The 19,518-nt window shown below is 37.0% G+C and overlaps 1 protein-coding gene across 5 annotated transcripts in view; it reads left to right on the forward strand.

Annotated features, from left to right (window-relative positions):
- The window catches only part of TSC2 (TSC complex subunit 2), a 3,048,576-nt gene that overhangs the window by 2,170,497 nt on the left and 858,561 nt on the right, over positions 1 to 19,518 (forward strand). For all 5 annotated transcript variants that reach the window (XM_044089186.1, XM_044089187.1, XM_044089190.1 and 2 more), the window contains one exon: positions 12,490 to 12,705. In XM_044089186.1, the coding sequence (XP_043945121.1) occupies positions 12,490 to 12,705 (216 nt within the window). The remainder of the gene's footprint in view (positions 1 to 12,489; positions 12,706 to 19,518) is intronic.

Here is a 19,518-nt window from a genome sequence, read left to right on the forward strand (position 1 = left end):
GTGTATACCTTTGTTACTCATTGTAAACTGGATGTACAGTCCAGATCTCATTCTTCCTTTGGTTCCACCATATTCGGGAATGCCCCCCAATGATACCACCCAAAAAACAGCTTGGGAATTTGTTCCATATGTTGAATTAGATGGAAATAGACAACATTTGATATGAAATGTATGTACTTAACCTTAATGATAGACCCATGCTGTCTGATTTTCATTGTTAAACTTTAGGAATCAGCCCAAATGTGATGACTTGAACAGCGAAACACGAAGAACATAGTACAGTTGTTTACACTTACCATAAATGTAGATGTTCAAGTGTATTGACTGTTGCAGTCCTGGTTTCCCTCCCTCCATCCACCTCTTTTCTCTCTCTCCTTCCAAGGGACATTTTAGTATTTGCTTCCTACTGGTGGGATTCTTACACCATAACCTGGCATCCACTTGGGGGCTCCTGACAGGGCAAGAAAAATTGATGTAATGGTGTCAGCTGCCTGACGACCTGACGTCAGTCCTGAAACGAGAGCAACCGACGCAGAAATACTAAGCCTCTGATATTTGGGCCGCCCGAGGGGCTACCCAGGCAGGGATAACCCAAATGTGATGACTGCAACAGCGAATACACTCTAACATCTACATTTATAGTAAATGTACACAACTCTACTTTTTAAACCCTCCACAAAAGAGAACCCACTGCTGCTGCTGTTCTGTACAGCATCTGCAAGATGAGAATACCTTTTAAATACTAATTTGAGCCTTTTTAAGTAGCCTTCCAGAGATTTGCCTTTGTTTTGCTTACAGCCAGTTTTTTTTATCCATTTTTTTTTGGGGGGGGGGCACCTTACTGATTGCTTCTAACAGTGCTTCAGTTTTCTCTCTTAACCATTTATGGTTATTTTTTCTTATTCTTGCATTTGGACTTGTTCCTTTTTAACCATTTTTTAAATAAATTTCAGAGTAACTACTACTTTTAATAACTGGTGCGTGTCTGCCACACTTGGGTCATAATATTTAATACTAATATGCATTTTTCAAATTTCAGTGTCTTTTTTATTATAAAAAAAATCTTTATGTGGTGTGAGTCTCTTAAGTTCCAAGAACAATGGGCCTAAATTATTTTCATCCCTTTACCTGCTGGAATCTGTCTACAGGATGTCTGTGTTACTAGTTTTAGTGCTAGTTCCCTCATCGGTTTCATATTTTTCCTGGTTTGCTTTAGAGCGCGAGAAGTGAGTATTCTTGAGTGTTGCTGTGTCGCATCTTTTTTTCTCCCTCTTTTTTTACTTTTTATGTACGTTTTTTATTACCTCTTTCTTGGGGCTGCTTCTATTAGCAGAAGGGACAATAGGAGGTGGATGAATGCTACCTTTAAGGAAAATGGGTGGAGGAGACAAAGGTGGGTAATCATTTTCAGATTTAGCTTCCCTTTGGCCAGATATATTACTTCTAGATACTACTGGGTAAAAGGATCCCATATTTTTTTCCTGCCATTGTTGTTAGATCTTTTAACTGCTGCAGCAGTTTCTAGTTTGTATCCTTAAACCTGTTTACTGCAGATTCCTTTTGTTTTAAAAGGTTTACTGTACCAGCTATTAAAAGTATCTCACTGATTTGTCTTTATTTTAGTTTTTTAATTTTTAAAGTTTTCCTTAAATTAATTATTTTAGTGGGATCAAAAGTCCCAGTTTGTGGAAATTGTAAAGTGAAGTCTCCTTTGGTGAAGTCATACCACGTATCCAAATACTTGTAACTTGCATGCTGGAATACCCTTAGGATGGGTAAGGAGTCTTGCATTTCTTACCTCTTATTATTCCCCACTCTCATTCTCACAAACACATAAATAAGGCAAACTCTTGTTTAGCTATAGCTGCAAACATTCTATGAATTTACCTAGATACACACATCACTAAAGCTGTACTGCATACTTAAAACCTTGCCTACATGGAGTTTTATATTTCTTTGTTTTTCTTATTTTGTTGCAGGTAAGTTATGACAAAAACCTTAAATTTTAATACTCATTTACCTGAAGCATTTGTACAGCCATTATGAACAGCCGTCTAACAGTCAAAGTACAAAAGAACCTGAAGTTACTTGTTTCAGGCACCGTTTTCTGTCCGTAAACTTTTTGTACTTTGGACAACCAGCCACTGCTGACACCTCTGGTTCAAATCCAAGTCACGGCACCATCTCTTTAGGTAAATAATATTGCAAAGGCAGATAAATGTTTGGGTATAAAAAATCTTTTTAAATAAGAAACATCTCTGTTTAATTAGCATTTATGACATAGGCAATCACACATTCATACAAATTAAAACAAACTAAACTGAGATTTTTAGTCACAAACTTTATGCATCACATAAAATCTTCTATACAGTCATTCAGTTGAACATCACACAACTCATTCAACTCCTGCCTTCCTGTAAACCCCACTCCCCCTCCAAAAAAATGCTCCACACACATTGTTCCCACAACTCGCTCCTCTTTCCATGTAATGTGCTCCCATCCATCCCCCTCAATAGCTCTTCCATCTCTGACACCATACTCACCACCTCCAGTATGGTTGGCTTAGACTTTGATCTCTACCTTCCAGCAACTGCTTCCTTGTCAGCCACCAGAATCAAGCTCAGCAAGGCCTTATTATGTCCAGGCAACTCTGACTGTCTATATTCCATATCATAACTCATGGGAGGGATAGAGTTTTCTAACATGATTAAAAAAAAAATAAAACAAATACAAGCTTATATCTTTGAATATATTGGGTATAAAATGAAGCACACACAAGATAAAGTTGCAGTTTATGTATAAAGTACATGTATGCGAGTATATCATTGTTCTGCAACTAAATAAGAAAGTGCATTCAATTCACATCTTGGGCTGTGTTTACCATATTACAGTGAACTTTTGTACTTGAGAAAACTTCATTAGGATAAGTTATGGCATGCGTGTCTGACATCTTTATGATACTACACATAGGTGTTTACACCCTTAGTTTGATTTAGTAGTACAGCTATAGAATTTGCCTTTAGATAACAGAAAATATATGCCATCTAGTTTGCTATCTGTTAAAATAATAGGAAAGGAATTGCATCTCAAGGCTGCACTTGAGCACAGTTCAATACATTTCTAAGCGTTCAGAATTACAGAATGTAAAAAAAAAATAACTTGCATTTACTGTAATATGTTTTCTTATTCCCCTTACAAGTACTGAGTGCTTAAAAACATTAGTGCTTGGGGAGGGGGAGTCCACCCCTATGGCACCCCCCCCCCCCAGTGGAGAGATTTGTCCAGCCACCTTAGTTATGTATGCTAACTCCATGATCACACAGCAGTGGATGTAAGTGAAAACGTCTGATATCCAATACACAATGGTTCTACACACACATACAAGACTTGTTCTTGCTCCATAATAAAACAAATCTCCACAACCCTTTTTTTAATAGTATGATCATTTGTACTGCATCTCACACCTGCAGCTGAACTCCTTAAGCAACAACTTACCGAGTCATTAGAGAGTTGATTTTCCTGGACCTCCTGTTAATGCACAAGTCCAGTGTGTCTGGCAGTACTAGAACCAGGGACCTACATTTTCTCCGAAAGATAGATACATGATGGTGGGACAGGTTTGTAACCCAGCACCATCTAAACCTTTGAAATAAGCTTCTGCATGTTAAGCCATTGCAACTCACTTTCTTTCTTTAAACATATATAGATAAATAGATGGGTATCAACTAGTTTACTCCAGGGTTAACTGGTTATGGCCCTCCTGGAGAAAGGAGTTGCTGTCTCCAGGAGTGTATTGGTATAGCAAGAGTGGTCATTAGGCTCAGTGGCCTTGGAATACTCCTGAATCTGTAATCTCTGAATCTGTAATTTTTCCAGATATTGCCGTGGTTCACATAAACTAATAAGTAAATCACTCACAGGCATGATGGTCTTTATGTGCCTTTTCTTTCAGCTGTAACACTGCAGATCTGGTTGACATATTGTCTAAGCCAAAGGCTCAAGATAAATAAGTGGGAACAGCGGGCAACCTTACATTGTGTGTTCTGTTCTTCTTTCGGCTTTTCCCGGTTAGGAGTCGCCACAGCATAACTCTGGTCCGCTAATGATTGGCTGTAGATTTTTTATGGGTGCCGAGGTGCTAGCTATATGCCCAACCTTCAACGAAGGCACGCCCATTCTATGCAAGTCTTTGGAACACCACTTGACCGTGGAGAGGACATGCAGACTCCACACAGAATGCGCTCCAGCTGAGAATCGAACAGGAGAACCTCTTGCAGTGAAGCAACAACGTTACCTCTGCACCACCACTGCTTCAATAGTTAAAAAAAAAAAAAAAAAAAGTGTTTTGACAAGGGCAGCAGGCACTACCCTAGCAATAGAACCCTCATAATTGTCTTTAGTCAGTTGAACAAAGGATGAGTAAATCCCATATTTTCAGTTATTTCAAACAAAAATATCCATTTCACCCTACCAGACATCATTTTTGGCTTCTAAATCTAATAACATTAGATATGTTTTACTGTTATGAGCATTTTGTAAAAGGAAGAATATTTATTTTTATTTATTTTACATTTGTTGACCGGGCTAGTCTAACTGGATATATGTCCATTTTCAGTAGAGGCGCGAGGAGAAAAGTTCCGAGACAATAAAAAGAAAAAAAAATTGTTATACAATTAGTCTACAAGAAAAATGGAAATACAAAATAATTATAGTCCACAAGAAAAGTGGGAATACAAAATAGTTACATAAGTATATAATTGATTGGCAGGAATATTATAGCAAAGCCTTTTTTTTTTTTTTTTTTTTTTTTTTTTTACATTATAGGAAAATAAACAAAAAAGTTGTTCTTTTAGGTTTATATAAATATAATATATATATATATATATATATATAAAAGAAAAAACAAAAATATATTTAATATACATAAACATTCACACAACACAGTAGGGAGATACAAAATAAAAAATAAAAGTTTAATCATGTCAACTATAGAAGGTAAAGAAATCTCAGCAAAAAGAATGCAGTCGGAGTCAAAAATAGAAAAAAGGAGAAAAAGTGTCAGTCAGGCTTGGAGCAGGGGCAAATCCATTGGGTTTTAATGAAGTTTTTCATTTGTTTCTTGAAAAGTTTGGTGGAAGTAAAGGATGTTATTTCATTTGGAAGTTTGTTCCAAGTATTGCTAACTGCATTTGAGAATAGGCAGTCCCCAGATTTTTTAATGGATTTAATGATGGCAACTTGTAGCTTTTTGGCTGATCTTAGGGTAGGAAGGTTTTTATAAGAATTTAATAGGCTACATAGTATGTATTTGTAGGATGATGTAAAATCTTCTGAATAAAAACGAGTTGCTGGTAAACTAGTTGGTTTTGTACTTCCAGCCCTCCTAGAAGTTTAAGATTAAGGCAGTGGTGAGTACGGAAAGGGGCACCGGTGGCAAATTTGGCTATGTTGTTGTAGGCGGTTGCTAGTTTATTTAGGTTGCTTTTGGATAGATTCGTATAGATAGGGAAGGAGTAGAGTATGGTGGAAATGAGGTGGGTTTGGGCAATAGAGATCTTTGCTGACTCTGTAAGAAATGGTCTGATTCTATAGAGCAATCCGTTTTCTATTTACTGATTTAATAGTTGAGTTAATGTGTGTGGCAAAGTTGAGATGGTTGTCTATTATTACACCGAGGAGTTTGGTGGTGGTTTCGGGGGCTATTTCTGTGCCATTGTTTGATTTCACTATGAAATTGATAGAGGATGACTTCTGTGTGGGAGTAAATAGTAATTTAGTTTTTTTTCGGGTTCAGGGGGAAACATCTTTGATGGAACCAGTTTTCAACTAAAGTAAAGACTGTTTGCGTGTTAGTATGTAATTTTACAGGGGAGGATGCGGCACATAGAGTCGAATCATCGGCATATTGTATGCATGTAGTTTGGGGAAGGGAGGTTTTTAGATCATTAATGAAAATTGTGAAAAGGAGAGGTCCAGGAATGGATCCTTGAGGGACACCAAGGGTGATAGGAAACTGAGAAGATGGATTGCTTTCTCACAGGACAGCTTGTTTTCTCTTTTCAACGTTTGATTGGAACCATTTTACTAGATGAGGAACAAAGGAGAGTGATTCAAGTATACCTATCAATAGTTGGTGGTTAACCATATCAAAGGCCTTTTAGAGGTCTTTGAAGAGTGCAGAAGATAGGTTAGTATTCCTGTTTTTATTAATGCAGTCTGTAAAGGATAGAAAAGCTGTTGTAGTACTATGGTGTGGCCTGAAACCGTGTTGGCAGTCAACTAGTAGGTTGTTTTGTAGGAGGTACTGAAGTAATTGCCTTTGGATACATCTTTCCATAATTTTTGCAAGGGGAGAGAGAAGGGGCTATTGGGCGGAAGTTTGATAATTCCTTTGAGGTACCTCCCTTATGCAGAGGGATGATATAGGAGACTTTCCAGATGGATGGGACATAAGATTCAGAGATAGTTCTGTTTATTAGGATATAAATACGGTAGGCAAGTACACCAGCTGCAATTTGCAGGTATTCAGCTGGGAGAAGGTCAGCTGATGGTGTACATGGTTTAAGTTTAAAAAACAAGGAGTGTATTAAAGATGTTGGAACAGGCTGAAGGTTAAAAGACTGGAGCAAGTTGGTTAGTGAGGGAAATTTAGTGGTGGTAATAGGTGGTAAGGTAGTTGCTAGTGATTGGACTGTTGCAGAGAAAAATTTGTTAAAGGTGTTGGCAATTTGGTTGGGAGAGGTTTGGGTTAGGTTAGAGGGGGTAGGTGCTTTGGACTGTCCTGGGTGGAGTCATTTGTTTATACCTGACCAGAACATTTGAGGATTGTTTTGTTGGTTCTGTTGGATTTTGTGGTAGTAGTTTTTTTTTTGCCAAGGATTATGGATTTTTAGTGGTATTACAAATTTGCCTAAAATTTAGGTGATCAGTTGGGTTTTGAGTTTTTCACCATTTGGACCAGAGTTTGTTTCTTAATCGAACGTTTAGCTTTGTGTCCTTAGAGAGCTAGGGAGCTGGTTTATTTTTTGTTATAACAGTACAAGTGGGAGCATGGTGCTCAAGGATCTGCAAAAATGTTTTCTTAAAGTATGAAATGGCTTTGTCAAGAGGTAGGTATTTTAGGGGAGACCAATTGTAAGCTTTGAGCTCAGCTTTGGAGCTTCGAGGTTAAAATTTCTGCATAGTTAGGTGGTGGAGGATGTAATTCTAATGATGTGACCTTCATTTCAGATTTGAACAGTATTGCTACTCCTCTTCCCTTTTTATTTAGACGGTCTAGTCTGAGAATGTTATAGCCTGGAGGGACAATGTCATTGTCTTTAGTTGTAGGTTTAAGCCACATTTCAGTAAGGCATAAGATGTCAAAGGAATAGATGTCTAATAGGGCATGTAGCTGGGTAATTTTGTTATTAACACTTCTTATATTGAGGTGACCTATAAGTAGAGAGTTTAGGCTTTTGAGGACATTTAGGGGAGTGGTAGTAGGGGCTGAAAGAGTATTAGGGTTGGTGAAGTTAGGACCAGGGTTTGGGTGGATGTCACCGTGTAGCAGTAAGCAGTTTTGAGGGTTACATATTAGCTTTAACATTTTACAGAGAGAAAGGTGTCCTTTTTTCATTTGGAGATATTTAATATGGGTTAGTCTATGAAAGTGTGGTAGAATGAAGGATGAACAGGATGTTATGTTAGTGTGTTAGGGAGGTGATAGGAGAGGGAGAGGGCTTGTTTGTCTTGGGAGGTGAAGAAATGTAGCAAAAGTTAGGAATTCATAGGAAGTTAGGCAATGAGATATAAGTAATGAGGTGAGCCCGATGGATAAGAAAAGAATGTTAAGGTGTGTAGACCTACAATGGTTATACATAGTTAGAGGTGTAGGGTGGTGGAGGTTAGGCTAATTGGAAGAAAAATTGAAGACTAGTTGTGATGTGTGGAGTGTTTGAGGGACAAAGTGGGCGTGGAAAGGTAAGGCTAACCAAAAAAGGAGCCAGCATTTGATAATTGATATAGAGTTGTGAAGAGAGGTAATTGGTAGATTAGGGTTGAGTTTGTGGCTAGTGAAGTATAAGGTCAGGTGCACTGGGGTGGGTGGGATTTGGGGGTAGGGTAGGGGAGTGGAGTGAGCCCGCAGGGCGAACGGAGCAGGTAGAGACAAGAAAAGTGTTTGGCATAGAGAAAAAAAACAATCATTCAGTGACATGCTTAATTCTAGAGGGAGAGATTAGTTTACTGTTCTGGATAGAGTCAAGAGATGCTGTAGTGGAGGCAGTAAGAGACAATCAGTTTACTATGGGGATGATGGTAGAAATGAGAAAGGTCTGGGCAGAGGGGGAATAGCCTTATGGAGGTGGTAGGAAATGATATGCTTGAAAATCCTATACGTCTGGAAAGAAAAAAACTGTATATAGGAGGAATACCTTAACTGGGATAGGGTAGACACAGAATTGCAGGCAATACAATAGAAATTGTACAGAGAGAGAGAGGCGACAGAGGGCAGAGAGGGGGATATGGCTGCTGGCTAACCTAGGTTTGGAAGTGTACCTTAGACTGCTAAAAAGTAGTAGTTACAATAAACACATAGTAGCCAGGTTTGTAGGAAAAATTACATACTTTCTGACTTTCTTTCTTGGAAGGGTACAGAGATATGAGGTAGTTAGATGAGGCAGTAGGAGATTATTACTAGGTTCCTTTATTTCAAGCAGTGAGATTTGCTTCCTAGTTCAGGATATGCAAGGTTGAGGAGCTTGGAACTTTGGGATAGAAAGAGCTGTAGTGAAAAGAAAAATCATTCTTTAGAAAACTCAAAAATGCAATGAGCATTAGGTATAAGCCAAAATACTATCAATGTACACACCTTAATGGAGTAAATACAGATATAATACTGGTAGCAGGCAGGGGAGCTACTGGATCTAGTAACAAGGTCCGTAAATTACAGCAAGAGTTCTAGAAAGACACTAGAAAAATACTATACATTGGGTTGTTGTAAACAGCCACAAAGTAAAACAGTTTTTGCCTACTAGCAATTAAACAGATGAAATCCCCAAGTTAATGTAGTAAAGCAGTAGTAAGGCTAGTCTCAGTATAATCAGGCAAAAAAATAACTGCTGCAGTCAGGTAACTCTGGCCAGTACATAATAGCATACAGAAAATAAACAGAATCATGCAGGCTTAAAATAAAACATAAACGCCGTTTCTAACAGCTGTTATCTAATATGGTTTAGCGATTCTATCAAATGAACTCTAAAACTATCAAGTTCTGGTTTTTAAATTACTGCACATTCACTGGGCGGGAAGAGATAGTCGCTAGATCCAGCAGGCTGTAGATAAGTCCTAAACGCAGTTCAAAAACATCACTTATCAACATGGTATAGCTAATTATACAAAATCTGTAAGCAAATTTCTTCTGGAAGTCAAAATGCTAAGAAATTCACTAATCCAATATTGTGACAGTCACTAGTTCTAAGGCCTTAAGATAAAACATAAAACGCCGTACTTAAGCAGCTTTATTCCCATGTGGAATAACCCTCTAACCAAGAGATCTTTAAACTCTAATTGGAGTGTCGTTAACTCGCTTAAGCCTTTACTAGAGAAAAAATATGATGGTCGCTAGAGCCAGCAGGCTACAATAAGCCTAAGCGCCGTTCCTAAACAACTGAAATTGCAAAGTAAGAGGTACTTTATTATCTTAAAGCATTCCTTAGGTAAAAAAAGAAAACAATAGCCGCTAGTGGCTCCACGTGCACATTCACTGGGTGAAATATATTAAAATAGCTAGACCCAGCAGGCTTAAAGTTAAACAATAACACCTTTCCTAAGCAGCTGTTTACTAATATACTTAAAAGATTTAACTATGAGGTAATACCTAGATAAGAAATCAAACGCCGCTAGTGACTCCACGCAGTTGATGCAGTAGAGAAAATACGCTCATGGTTTTAAGTAGGGATAAACGCAATAAACAGCAACAACAAAATATTAAAGTCGCTAGACCAGCAGGCTTAAACTTAAACAATAACACCTTTCCTGAGCAGCTGTTTGCTAATATTCTTAAAAGTTTTAACTATGTGGTAATACCTAGATAAAAATTAATCGCCAGTAGTGACTCCATGTGGTTGATGCAGTAGAGAAAATACGCTGATGTGTTTAAGTAGGGCTAAACACACTAAACCGCAAACAACATCTACAGAATAGCCCTAATGATACTGTCATGTGTTTTGTTTGACTTTTTTTTTTTTTTTTTTGTCCATACTACCTGCCTGTCATCAGTTTCCTTCTGACCAGTCAGCTTATATGTTAGCAATCATTAAGTCAAGGACCAACTACAAGGGGTCATTATTTTGGCAGCTGTCGGGGGGGGGGGTTAAAACCTTAAGTCCTGTATCCTCTGTGAACACTTGGCTGACATGAGTGACGGGGTTGTGCAATGGGCTGTCAGTGCTGGTTTTCTTTCTCTTTAGTCATGTGGCACATGCAGCTCAGACCTGTTTTTATAGTTATTACTCAAGTTTGCAGTGTAGTTTTATGTGTAAAAAATGTTGCCTCTTAGGGAACAACCAAAATCCACTCACTGTTTGATTGGAACCAGACCAGCAGACCACGAGTCCCTTTTGAGATGAGGGTGCACAATGAAGTCTGAATAATTTCAGTGAGTTAACATAACTGATCCACTCCTCTTAAAAAGTTTCTTTCAGATAGTGAGTTGTCAGTAAGTCAACTAAACAAAAAAACTACACCGTTTTATTTTTTTGCATTATTTTAAGTTTGCCTTTTATATTAGTGTTGGAATTGTTTTATGTATTTAATTAATTTTATTCATTTGTTTTTCAGCAGTGTTCTGCAAATGTGGTGTAAGGACTTTTGTCACCTGTTAGGTGGTGATTCAACCATAAAGTTGATATATTTAAGTAGAGGCTTTTGATAACTGCCCACATGGTGAGGTGCAATGAAGTTCGCACTTTTTAATCTGTTTATTTGTCCTTTTCTGTATTTTTTTGTGTTATCATTAAGTGTTCCCACTGACTGACATGAATCCATGCAGTGCTGTCTTCTCCTTGCTGTTCCTCTGGTAGGAGTGTGCTGGTGACACGTTGCTGTATGCTAGGTGTATTTCCTTCACTTTCTGAATCTTACCTATTTTAATTGTGTGAGACACTTATTCTGGAGCTGAAGGGAGCACCTTTTCCCTCTATCGCTTCTTCTTAGGATAGGATTCTGAGAACCCAGATGCCATTATCCTCTGTTGCCAGGGGGGAGACTTGGATGATCCAGAGACTCTTATTTATGAGGTAGGTAAGTGTAAGTCCCTTTTTCACTTTGGTAAATTATGAGTTTAGCCCTTCATTGGAAAAAGGCTCTAACATATGAACCCTCAAATATTGTTATTTGGTTCTCCTAAACCTCTCCCACCCCCCACCACAAAAAATGTCTCTTAAGTGCCTGTGGAAGGATAAAGATGCTTGTATAATTCCCTTCCTTTCAAGCCCATAGTCAGGTATGCTGTTTATGTACACTGTAAGAACCCAGGTTCTCCCTTACCTGTAAAAAAAAAACAAAAAAAAAAAAGGTGGGGGGGGGCAGCTTCCCTGTACAGGCTGTCTACCGAGTGGGTGAGACTCCTGAATAGGCATCCTAAGGCAAGTGCCTATATTATTTCTTTGACCTATTATCTGAGACCTTCCTCGTGGGTCAGAATTCAGTTTCATTCTCTGCCTCCACCAGTTACAGTTCAGCTTCTTTTCTTGAAGGTTTCTATCCATGGGAAGCATGTCCCCGTCAGTTACTTAAGTAACATATCTCATAAGGTTGTCTGTTTTCAGCTACTTACACAGTTCAGATTTTGATTCTAATGTAAATTAATGAAAAGTCCTCACATTTCATACTTAGATGCTGATGTACAAAAAGTCTCTGTGGCTGACAAGTTAAGGAGTCAGGAGCCATCCAGCATGCTTAAGTTGCTTCAGGAAGGAACACAGGCTAATGCACTGGCAATAATATCTAGCAGTTAAACACCGCTGCCTACAAATGCCAGAAGGAGAAGCCTCTGTCCAACCTAGCTGTCAGGATGACTGTAGTTATACGTTTCCCACCTGGCAGTTGCTGAGAAGGTTTTCAACACTGTTTCAGGTTTCAGCCAGCCAGGGAGACTGAGAATTGGCAGGGCAAGTTTATTTTACTTATGACCTATCACATCATGAAATTAAGTACGTTGTTAAAATGGTCTTACTTTCACCACAGGTGCTGAGCTTATTGTTGACCTGTGTGGACTGATGCCTATCACTCTTCTCCACTTTGGTAGACAGTGAAGGGGCCTAGAGGGGGCATATACAACTTGCTTTCATCCTTTGTATTTGCAGGTATCCCTGTATAACCAGCCTTAGAAATATGGTGAGCTGAATTAGTTTGCTGTTTTATTTTTTTTTTTAATTTTTATTCATGCCTTTGAACTGACATTTTTTTGTTTTCTTTGTTGGTAAAACTTTTCATCTTTTTCTGTAGGTAATACCAGTTGGCTAATGTGTCTGGAAAATCCACCTAGCCCTTTTTCCTCTGATGTTAGCAGCATGCCCTTGCAAGAGCTTTCTAATGTATTGATGACCCTGGAGAAATTAAAGGAACGCAGAGAAACAGAGCTGCATAAATCTTTCTCAGAACCATGTCCAAATGTGGCCCATAGCATCCCTAAAGCCTCTTTGCTTCAGCGTTCTAATACAGGTACATAGGGGCTCAAGATTTTTTTAATTGAGATTATTTTTCCTAAAATTAAGTATTGAATTCAATATTTTGTCTGTCATGGACTTAACATTATTGCTAGAAATGTTTCTGAATTTGTTTTCTGTTTGCTGTTTATATGTACATCTTTGGTTTTAAAAATAAATTTTAGTCGTCAATAGTGCTTTAAACTGCATTTTTTTATTTTGTTGTTTTCAGGGCAGTTTGAAAATTCAGATTTTAGATGATCATATACTAAAAGTTGGTCTTCAGTGGTGTTTACATTAGCTCCCTCATACACAGTTAAAATACCATTAGCCACAGCTTTTTGTCATCTGGGATCAGAAGTGTGTTCTGTACTTTTCAGCCCTGCAGTGTGTTGCAGAGGGATAAAACTGTGTCTGTGATCCAGACAATTTTGGGACTGGCCGAATTCCTGGACACTGGAGGAGCCATTGAGGAGTGGCTGAGAGAGAGAGAGCAGCTGAGGCTAACTTGTTCATCCTGCTGGGAGATGGTCTGGATCACTCTAGTGCTAGCACTAACTGGAAAAAAAGACGGGCAACATGCAGTATTTAGGTAAAGACTTGCCCTTGACTTTACTGATCTACATTTTGCCATAGGCTTTATCTTGTTTATATAGGTGCACACCCAGGAGAAGGTGTAGTAGGTCTTCACAAATGAGTGCATACTTCATTTGCTGGGGGAGGGGGTTAAACCATATAAGCAAAATTCCTTTGACCGTCTAGATGGCGACCTTCCCTAGGACTGACTCCCATCCTTGTAAGGAAGGAAATTAAATCTTAGTTTAATGGCTGATGAGCATGGGCAGGAGGAGGAAGATGAGAACAAAAATAAGTTTGTAGGGAGTTTCACTGTGGCAGTAGCAATATAAGCAGATGAAAATAGAGCTCGGAGCAGTGAGTAGGTCAGACTAGTAAAAGCCTGCAAACTGCTGTAAATTAACAAAAATTGATAGCTGAAGAATCTGTGACATCCAGAAGTTTGACAAACGGAAAATTTGTTTGTTTGTGTCTTTCGGCTTTTCCCGGTTAGGGGTCGCCACAGCGGAGCTCCCGTCTGCTAATGATTGGCAGTTGATTTTTACGTACTGGCTTGCCAGGCCTGACGCACAACCTTCAATGAAGGTACGCCCATTCACGCATGTCTCCACGCAGAAGTCGCTCTGGCTGAGAATCGAACCGGACAGCGTCTTACTGTGAGGCAAAAACGCTACCGCAGCACCACCACCACGGGTGACAAAAGGAAAATAAAAAAGTGAATTAAAAAGTTGAGAAACTGAAACGTCGCAGATAAGTGTGCCTTTTGAGATGTGTAAAGACAAATAGAAGGCTGCAGGAAAAATAGATGTTTGAATCGGGCATTCAGAGGAAGTAATATATATGCAAATTGCTGAAAAGGAGGTGCAGGAAAAATGGTGGAACAGCAATTAAAGTATATACAAATAGGATAGAAACTGACTGAACTCAAGGATATGAATCCTTGTATAATATCCATGTATTAATAATATTAGTTTTAAACCTAATGGGACATATAATTGTAGGACAGATAGGGTTATTTATGCCATTAAATGTGTATGTGACAAGTTTTATATTGGGCAAACTAAGAGGATGTTTTAGATTAGATTATTTGAACATTTAAGAGATATTAGGATAAATAAGTTAGAGAGTCCTTTAGCCCAACATTTCTATGAGTATCATGGTGGCCAATGTGATAGTTTAAAAGCCACTATTTTGCACCAAGTGGCTTTAAATGAACTTGATGTAAACAGGATTAAGAAATTGCTTTTAAAAAAAGAAACTTTTTATTTTGAAATATAATACTTTGATACCTAAAGGTCTTAATACGGACTGTTGTTGGAGAAGTGTGATTTGGTATTTTATGGTGTGTAGTGTTTTTTTTTTTAATTTGAATAATTGGTTGATTATTTGATTGTTCAATCAATTAATTATGTTTGTAGCTGTTATTATTTAAACTGCTTTTATGAATGGTTTGTTACTCCTTGAAGGCTTACTGTGGCCGAGGCGCTAGAGAAATAAATACTTCACTTTGGTTTGGTTGTTTTCGTTTTTGTGGTGTAGCAATTTTTTCCTGCTGCTGTTCATGAATTTTTGGTTGTGTTTTCTACATGGCCAGTGATCCAGCTACAAACATTCCACGTATCTTTAGAGAGGACAATGGTGGTACCTCTCAGCGGACTATTGATGGTTTTTTGACTGTTAACTCTGAACGTGATTGTGACCGTTCTGAGAGAAATACTGGTAGCAACAGTGGTTTGGGTGTTCCAGTATGGGAGCATTTCCTAGCATATACACGTAACAAGCATGTTAACAACCCTTTTGCTAATATTGGTAAGCATTCCATGGACTTTCCCAACAGAGGTAAAAACAATGATCTCTAAACTTAGTAATTTAATGAATAAAGAAATGGCTACATTCTATAATTATACTAGTCTGCAAAGATATTTGGAATTGGATATTATTCCACGAGGTCTGAGAGCCGTGAAATTTCCCTCTGAACCATTTAATGTTGCATGTTCCGCTGACAAATCGTTTCAACAGAGATGGGAATGTGCAGCACACCAATGTTCTAAAGAGTGGATCAAAACTTTGATCGAGAGAGACAATATCAAATTAGTTAATTTAAAAAAAGACATTAACATGGTCTGTAACAACCTAACTGCTTTACTAGACAGATCTAGACTTGAGTCCTGTTTACGGGATATTCAGGAAAAGGTTAACTTGCAGGAGAAGAAAGTTATTGAACAGAAGATGTATAAAATTCAGAGAGATCTCCGTGATTTTGAAAGAGGTGTTGCCTTTTTTGTGGGATCCAATCAACGTTCATGTTCTATAGCCCGCCCTTTGAATGTTTCCGGCAGGGCGAGAGACAGAACTGCTAGTACTACTAGTGTAGATGTGCCGGTTGATGTACAGGACAGATGTTATGGTGAGAATGAGACTAATGATTTTCCAGCTTTGCCATCTCCAGCTGACGAACGATATTTTACTGAGCATTTTCGTCCGCCACATGAATATGGTAGACAACAGAAAAGAAGTTATGCGGAACAAGAACAATATAGAGGGGGGCCTCAAGGCCAGTGGCGTGACAACAAAAGGACTAAATGGTACTGATATATGTTCTAATTTTAATAATGTGGTGAATTTATCTGGTTGTTACATCAATGATAGTATTTTCACTGTATTAAATCATGGTTTAAAATTTGTGCCAACTGTATTGCCTAAATTATGTGAGTGCAAAATAGAGTTGTTTAGATTTGTTAGAAAGCTGCATTTGTGGTATTATTTTCATTATTTGCCTGTTGCTAGGGCTGCTGAGATTGAATTGAATGACACTAATAGTACTGAGTAAATATATCAGATGTGGATACAAATGACTCGTTTGTATCTTGCTTGAGCGATTTCAATGCGTATTGTGTCATAGATACTTCATCGGTTACTACAAAAAGTGAATTTATGCCTCCTTTTTTTCATGAGGGCATCAAAAGATTTCAAGCCATGGTTGAATTTGAAGTAGATTTTTTGTTAAGAAATGTTGATAAAAAACAAGTAGATTATAATTTATCTAAGAAAGAATGGTTGGAATTAGTCAATTTTTCTAAACAGAAAGATTTGGTTATAAAGCCCTCTGATAAGGGGAATAAAATAATCATTATGCATTATACGCAGTATTTAAATATGTGTTTAGATTTGTTAAAGGATGAAACCGTTTATTGTATAGTTAATAGTGATGATATTGAACGAGCCAAAGACAGGTACATATGTTTGATACAGAAAGGTTTAAGATTGGGATTCTGGTCTGAAACTGATGTTAAGAACAAGCTGATTACTTCGGATACGGGTTCAGCTTATTTTTACTGTCTACCTAAAATTCATAAAAATGCTAACAATCCACCAGGTAGACCTATAGTTTCAGCCAGTAGATATTTTTTGCATAATTTGGGAGTCATATTACATCAGGTATTACTGAAGGAAGCACAACTGCTTCCTTCATATATACGAGACTCCTTTGATTTTTTAAATAATATAAAAGATGTTATGTGGAAAGATAATATGTATTGGATTACATTAGACGTGAAGAGTCTTTATACTAATATTAAACGTGTTTGGTATGGAAGCAATATATAAACGAATGAGGGATCATCCTCTTACACATTATGTAATGGATTTAGTGAGATTTTGTTTAGAAAATAATTATTTTTATTTTGATAATCAGATTTTTCATCAAATGCAGGGTACGGCAATGGGTGCTCCATTTGCACCCATGTATGCTAATATTTTTATGGGAATGGTTGAACAAGAATGCATTTATACTAATTAATTTGTTAAAAAACGTGAAATTTTATTATAGATACATTGATGATTTGATTTTTTTATGTGAAGGTAGTATGGATTTGGTATTAAATTTTGTATATGAAATTCAACATAATAGGTTTGATATATCTTTTGATGGATTACAATATGGACAATCAGTTTCCTATTTAGATATTAATTTGCAAGGTAATATTGGAAAACATGTTAGTACAGGTATCTATAGGAAATTTGGTTTGCCACATGATTTTTTGAGGGGTACTAGTTGTCAGCCTAAACACACCATTGAAGCCCTACCTTATGGTGAATTTTTGAGAATCTCCCGTTTAAGCAACGATAATGATATATTTTTGAAGGAAATACAGCGCACTAGAACTATGTTTATAAAAAGACAATATGATGCTAAGTTAATTGATTTGGATATCCAGAAGGTATTTAATATGAGATATAATACTAAACCTTTACAAAATAATAGAGGTAATATTTATAGTGGTAATAGTGTAAAGAGAGACAATTTTTTTCTAGTTTCCACTTATAATGTTTGTAGTGATAGTATTAAAAAATGTATATTACATTTTTGGGGATTTTTAAAGAATTTCAGTGAACTTAATCTAATGGAAAAAAAAGTCAATTTTTTCTTACAAAAGGGGTAAAAATATTAAAGATATGGTTGTACATACTAGATTTGTTAGACCAGTGTTGAAATTATATTATCATATTACTAGTATAGGCACCTCACCATGTGGTAAATGTAGTGGTCGTTCATATATAATTAACTTTTTTCCATGTATTAATAATATTAGTTTTAAACCTAATGGGACATATAATTGTAGGACAGATAGGGTTACTTATGCCATAAAATGTGGATGCGACAAGTTTTATATTGGGCAAACTAAGAGAATGTTTAAGATTATATTACTTGAACATTTAAGAGATATTAGGATAAATAAGTTAGAGAGTCCTTTAGCCAACATTTGTATGAGTATCATGGTGGCCAATGTGATAGTTTAAAAGCCACTATTTTGCACTAAGTGGCTTTAAATGAACTTGATGTAAACCGGATTAAGAAATTACTTTTAAAAAAAGAAACTATTTTTATTTTGAAATATAATACTGTGATACCTAAAGGTCTTAATACAGACTGTTGTTGGAGAAGTGTGATTTGATATTTTATGGTGTGTAGTGTTTTTTTTTAATTTGAATAATTGGTTGATTATTTGATTGTTCAATCAATTAATTATGTTTGTAGCTGTTATTATTTAAACTGCTTTTATGAATGGTTTGTTACTCCTTGAAGGCTTACTGTGGCCGAGGCGCTAGAGAAATAAATACTTCACTTTGGTTTGGTTGTTTTCGTTTTTGTGGTCTAGCAATTTTTTTCCTGCTGTTGTTCGTTTACTCAAGGATATGTCATTCAGAGACAACATTAGGTTTACAGCAGTACCAAAACAAACTGAAGGGAAGAAATGTGAAGTCAACTGACAAAAGATAACTATCTCCACATTCTTGTCAAATGCACAGACAGACACTTTCTTCACTTTAAAGTTGTTTATTCCTTTCAGACTTTATCCTTTGTTTTGATATGTCCATCAGTTGTCATGCATGTGGTCAATAACTATGCTCCCAGAGCCACTCTGAGCTCCCAGAAAGTCATGTTAGGTTCTTAAATACACTGAGCTCCAAATCAACAAGGATTCCATCATCCTAGGAGACTTTGACTACATGACAGTAAACTGGGGTACATATACCTCAGCTGTAGGACAACGCTCAAAAATTCCTTGATTTCATAAACAAAGCCTCCCTGGACCAAATAGTCAGGCAAACCCATACCAACATGGCATAAGTATCAACTACTCCCCCCTGGTATTCCCTGCTCTAGTTAAGTCTGATCACAGACTGGTAATATTTCCTTCAAAATCTCCAAACAGATGCAGTCATAAAATTCAGAGACTTCAAATATACAAACCTACAATTATATGATGAAGTTTCAAAATTCAAGTTTAGCTTTACTGCCAGAGACACTGGTATATAGTAAGTGGTTGTGTAAACAAAGTCTATTTACACCTCTATCAGTGTAGTGACTTAGCAGTGTTTACAAGATTTGAACCAAATGAGAAGTTTAAAAGTAAACTAGCCTGGTGATCCACATATAAGTATTAATAATAAAAAATATTAAAGAAAATAGCTTCATAACTATATCACAAAAAAAAACTCATCACGGTTAATAACTGTTGAAGAAACTAAAAAAAAATCATGAATACAAAGGATTCATATGAACTTTAAACTAGGATAGGAAGCTAAAGGCAATTACATTTCCTCCTTTAGTTACATTAGGAAACCAAACAATTGCATTCAGCATTGCTCAGGACATAGTCAAAATGGCAATACTTAGATCCAGCAGAGATGGCCAACATGCTAGCAAACAAATGCATTGCAAATTTCACTCGGAAACAACTATACAAAG

This window comes from Protopterus annectens, chromosome 12.part0 (genome assembly GCF_019279795.1).
Source record: "Protopterus annectens isolate FY-2018-M chromosome 12.part0, PAN1.0, whole genome shotgun sequence".
Taxonomy (NCBI): Eukaryota; Metazoa; Chordata; order Ceratodontiformes; family Protopteridae; genus Protopterus; species Protopterus annectens.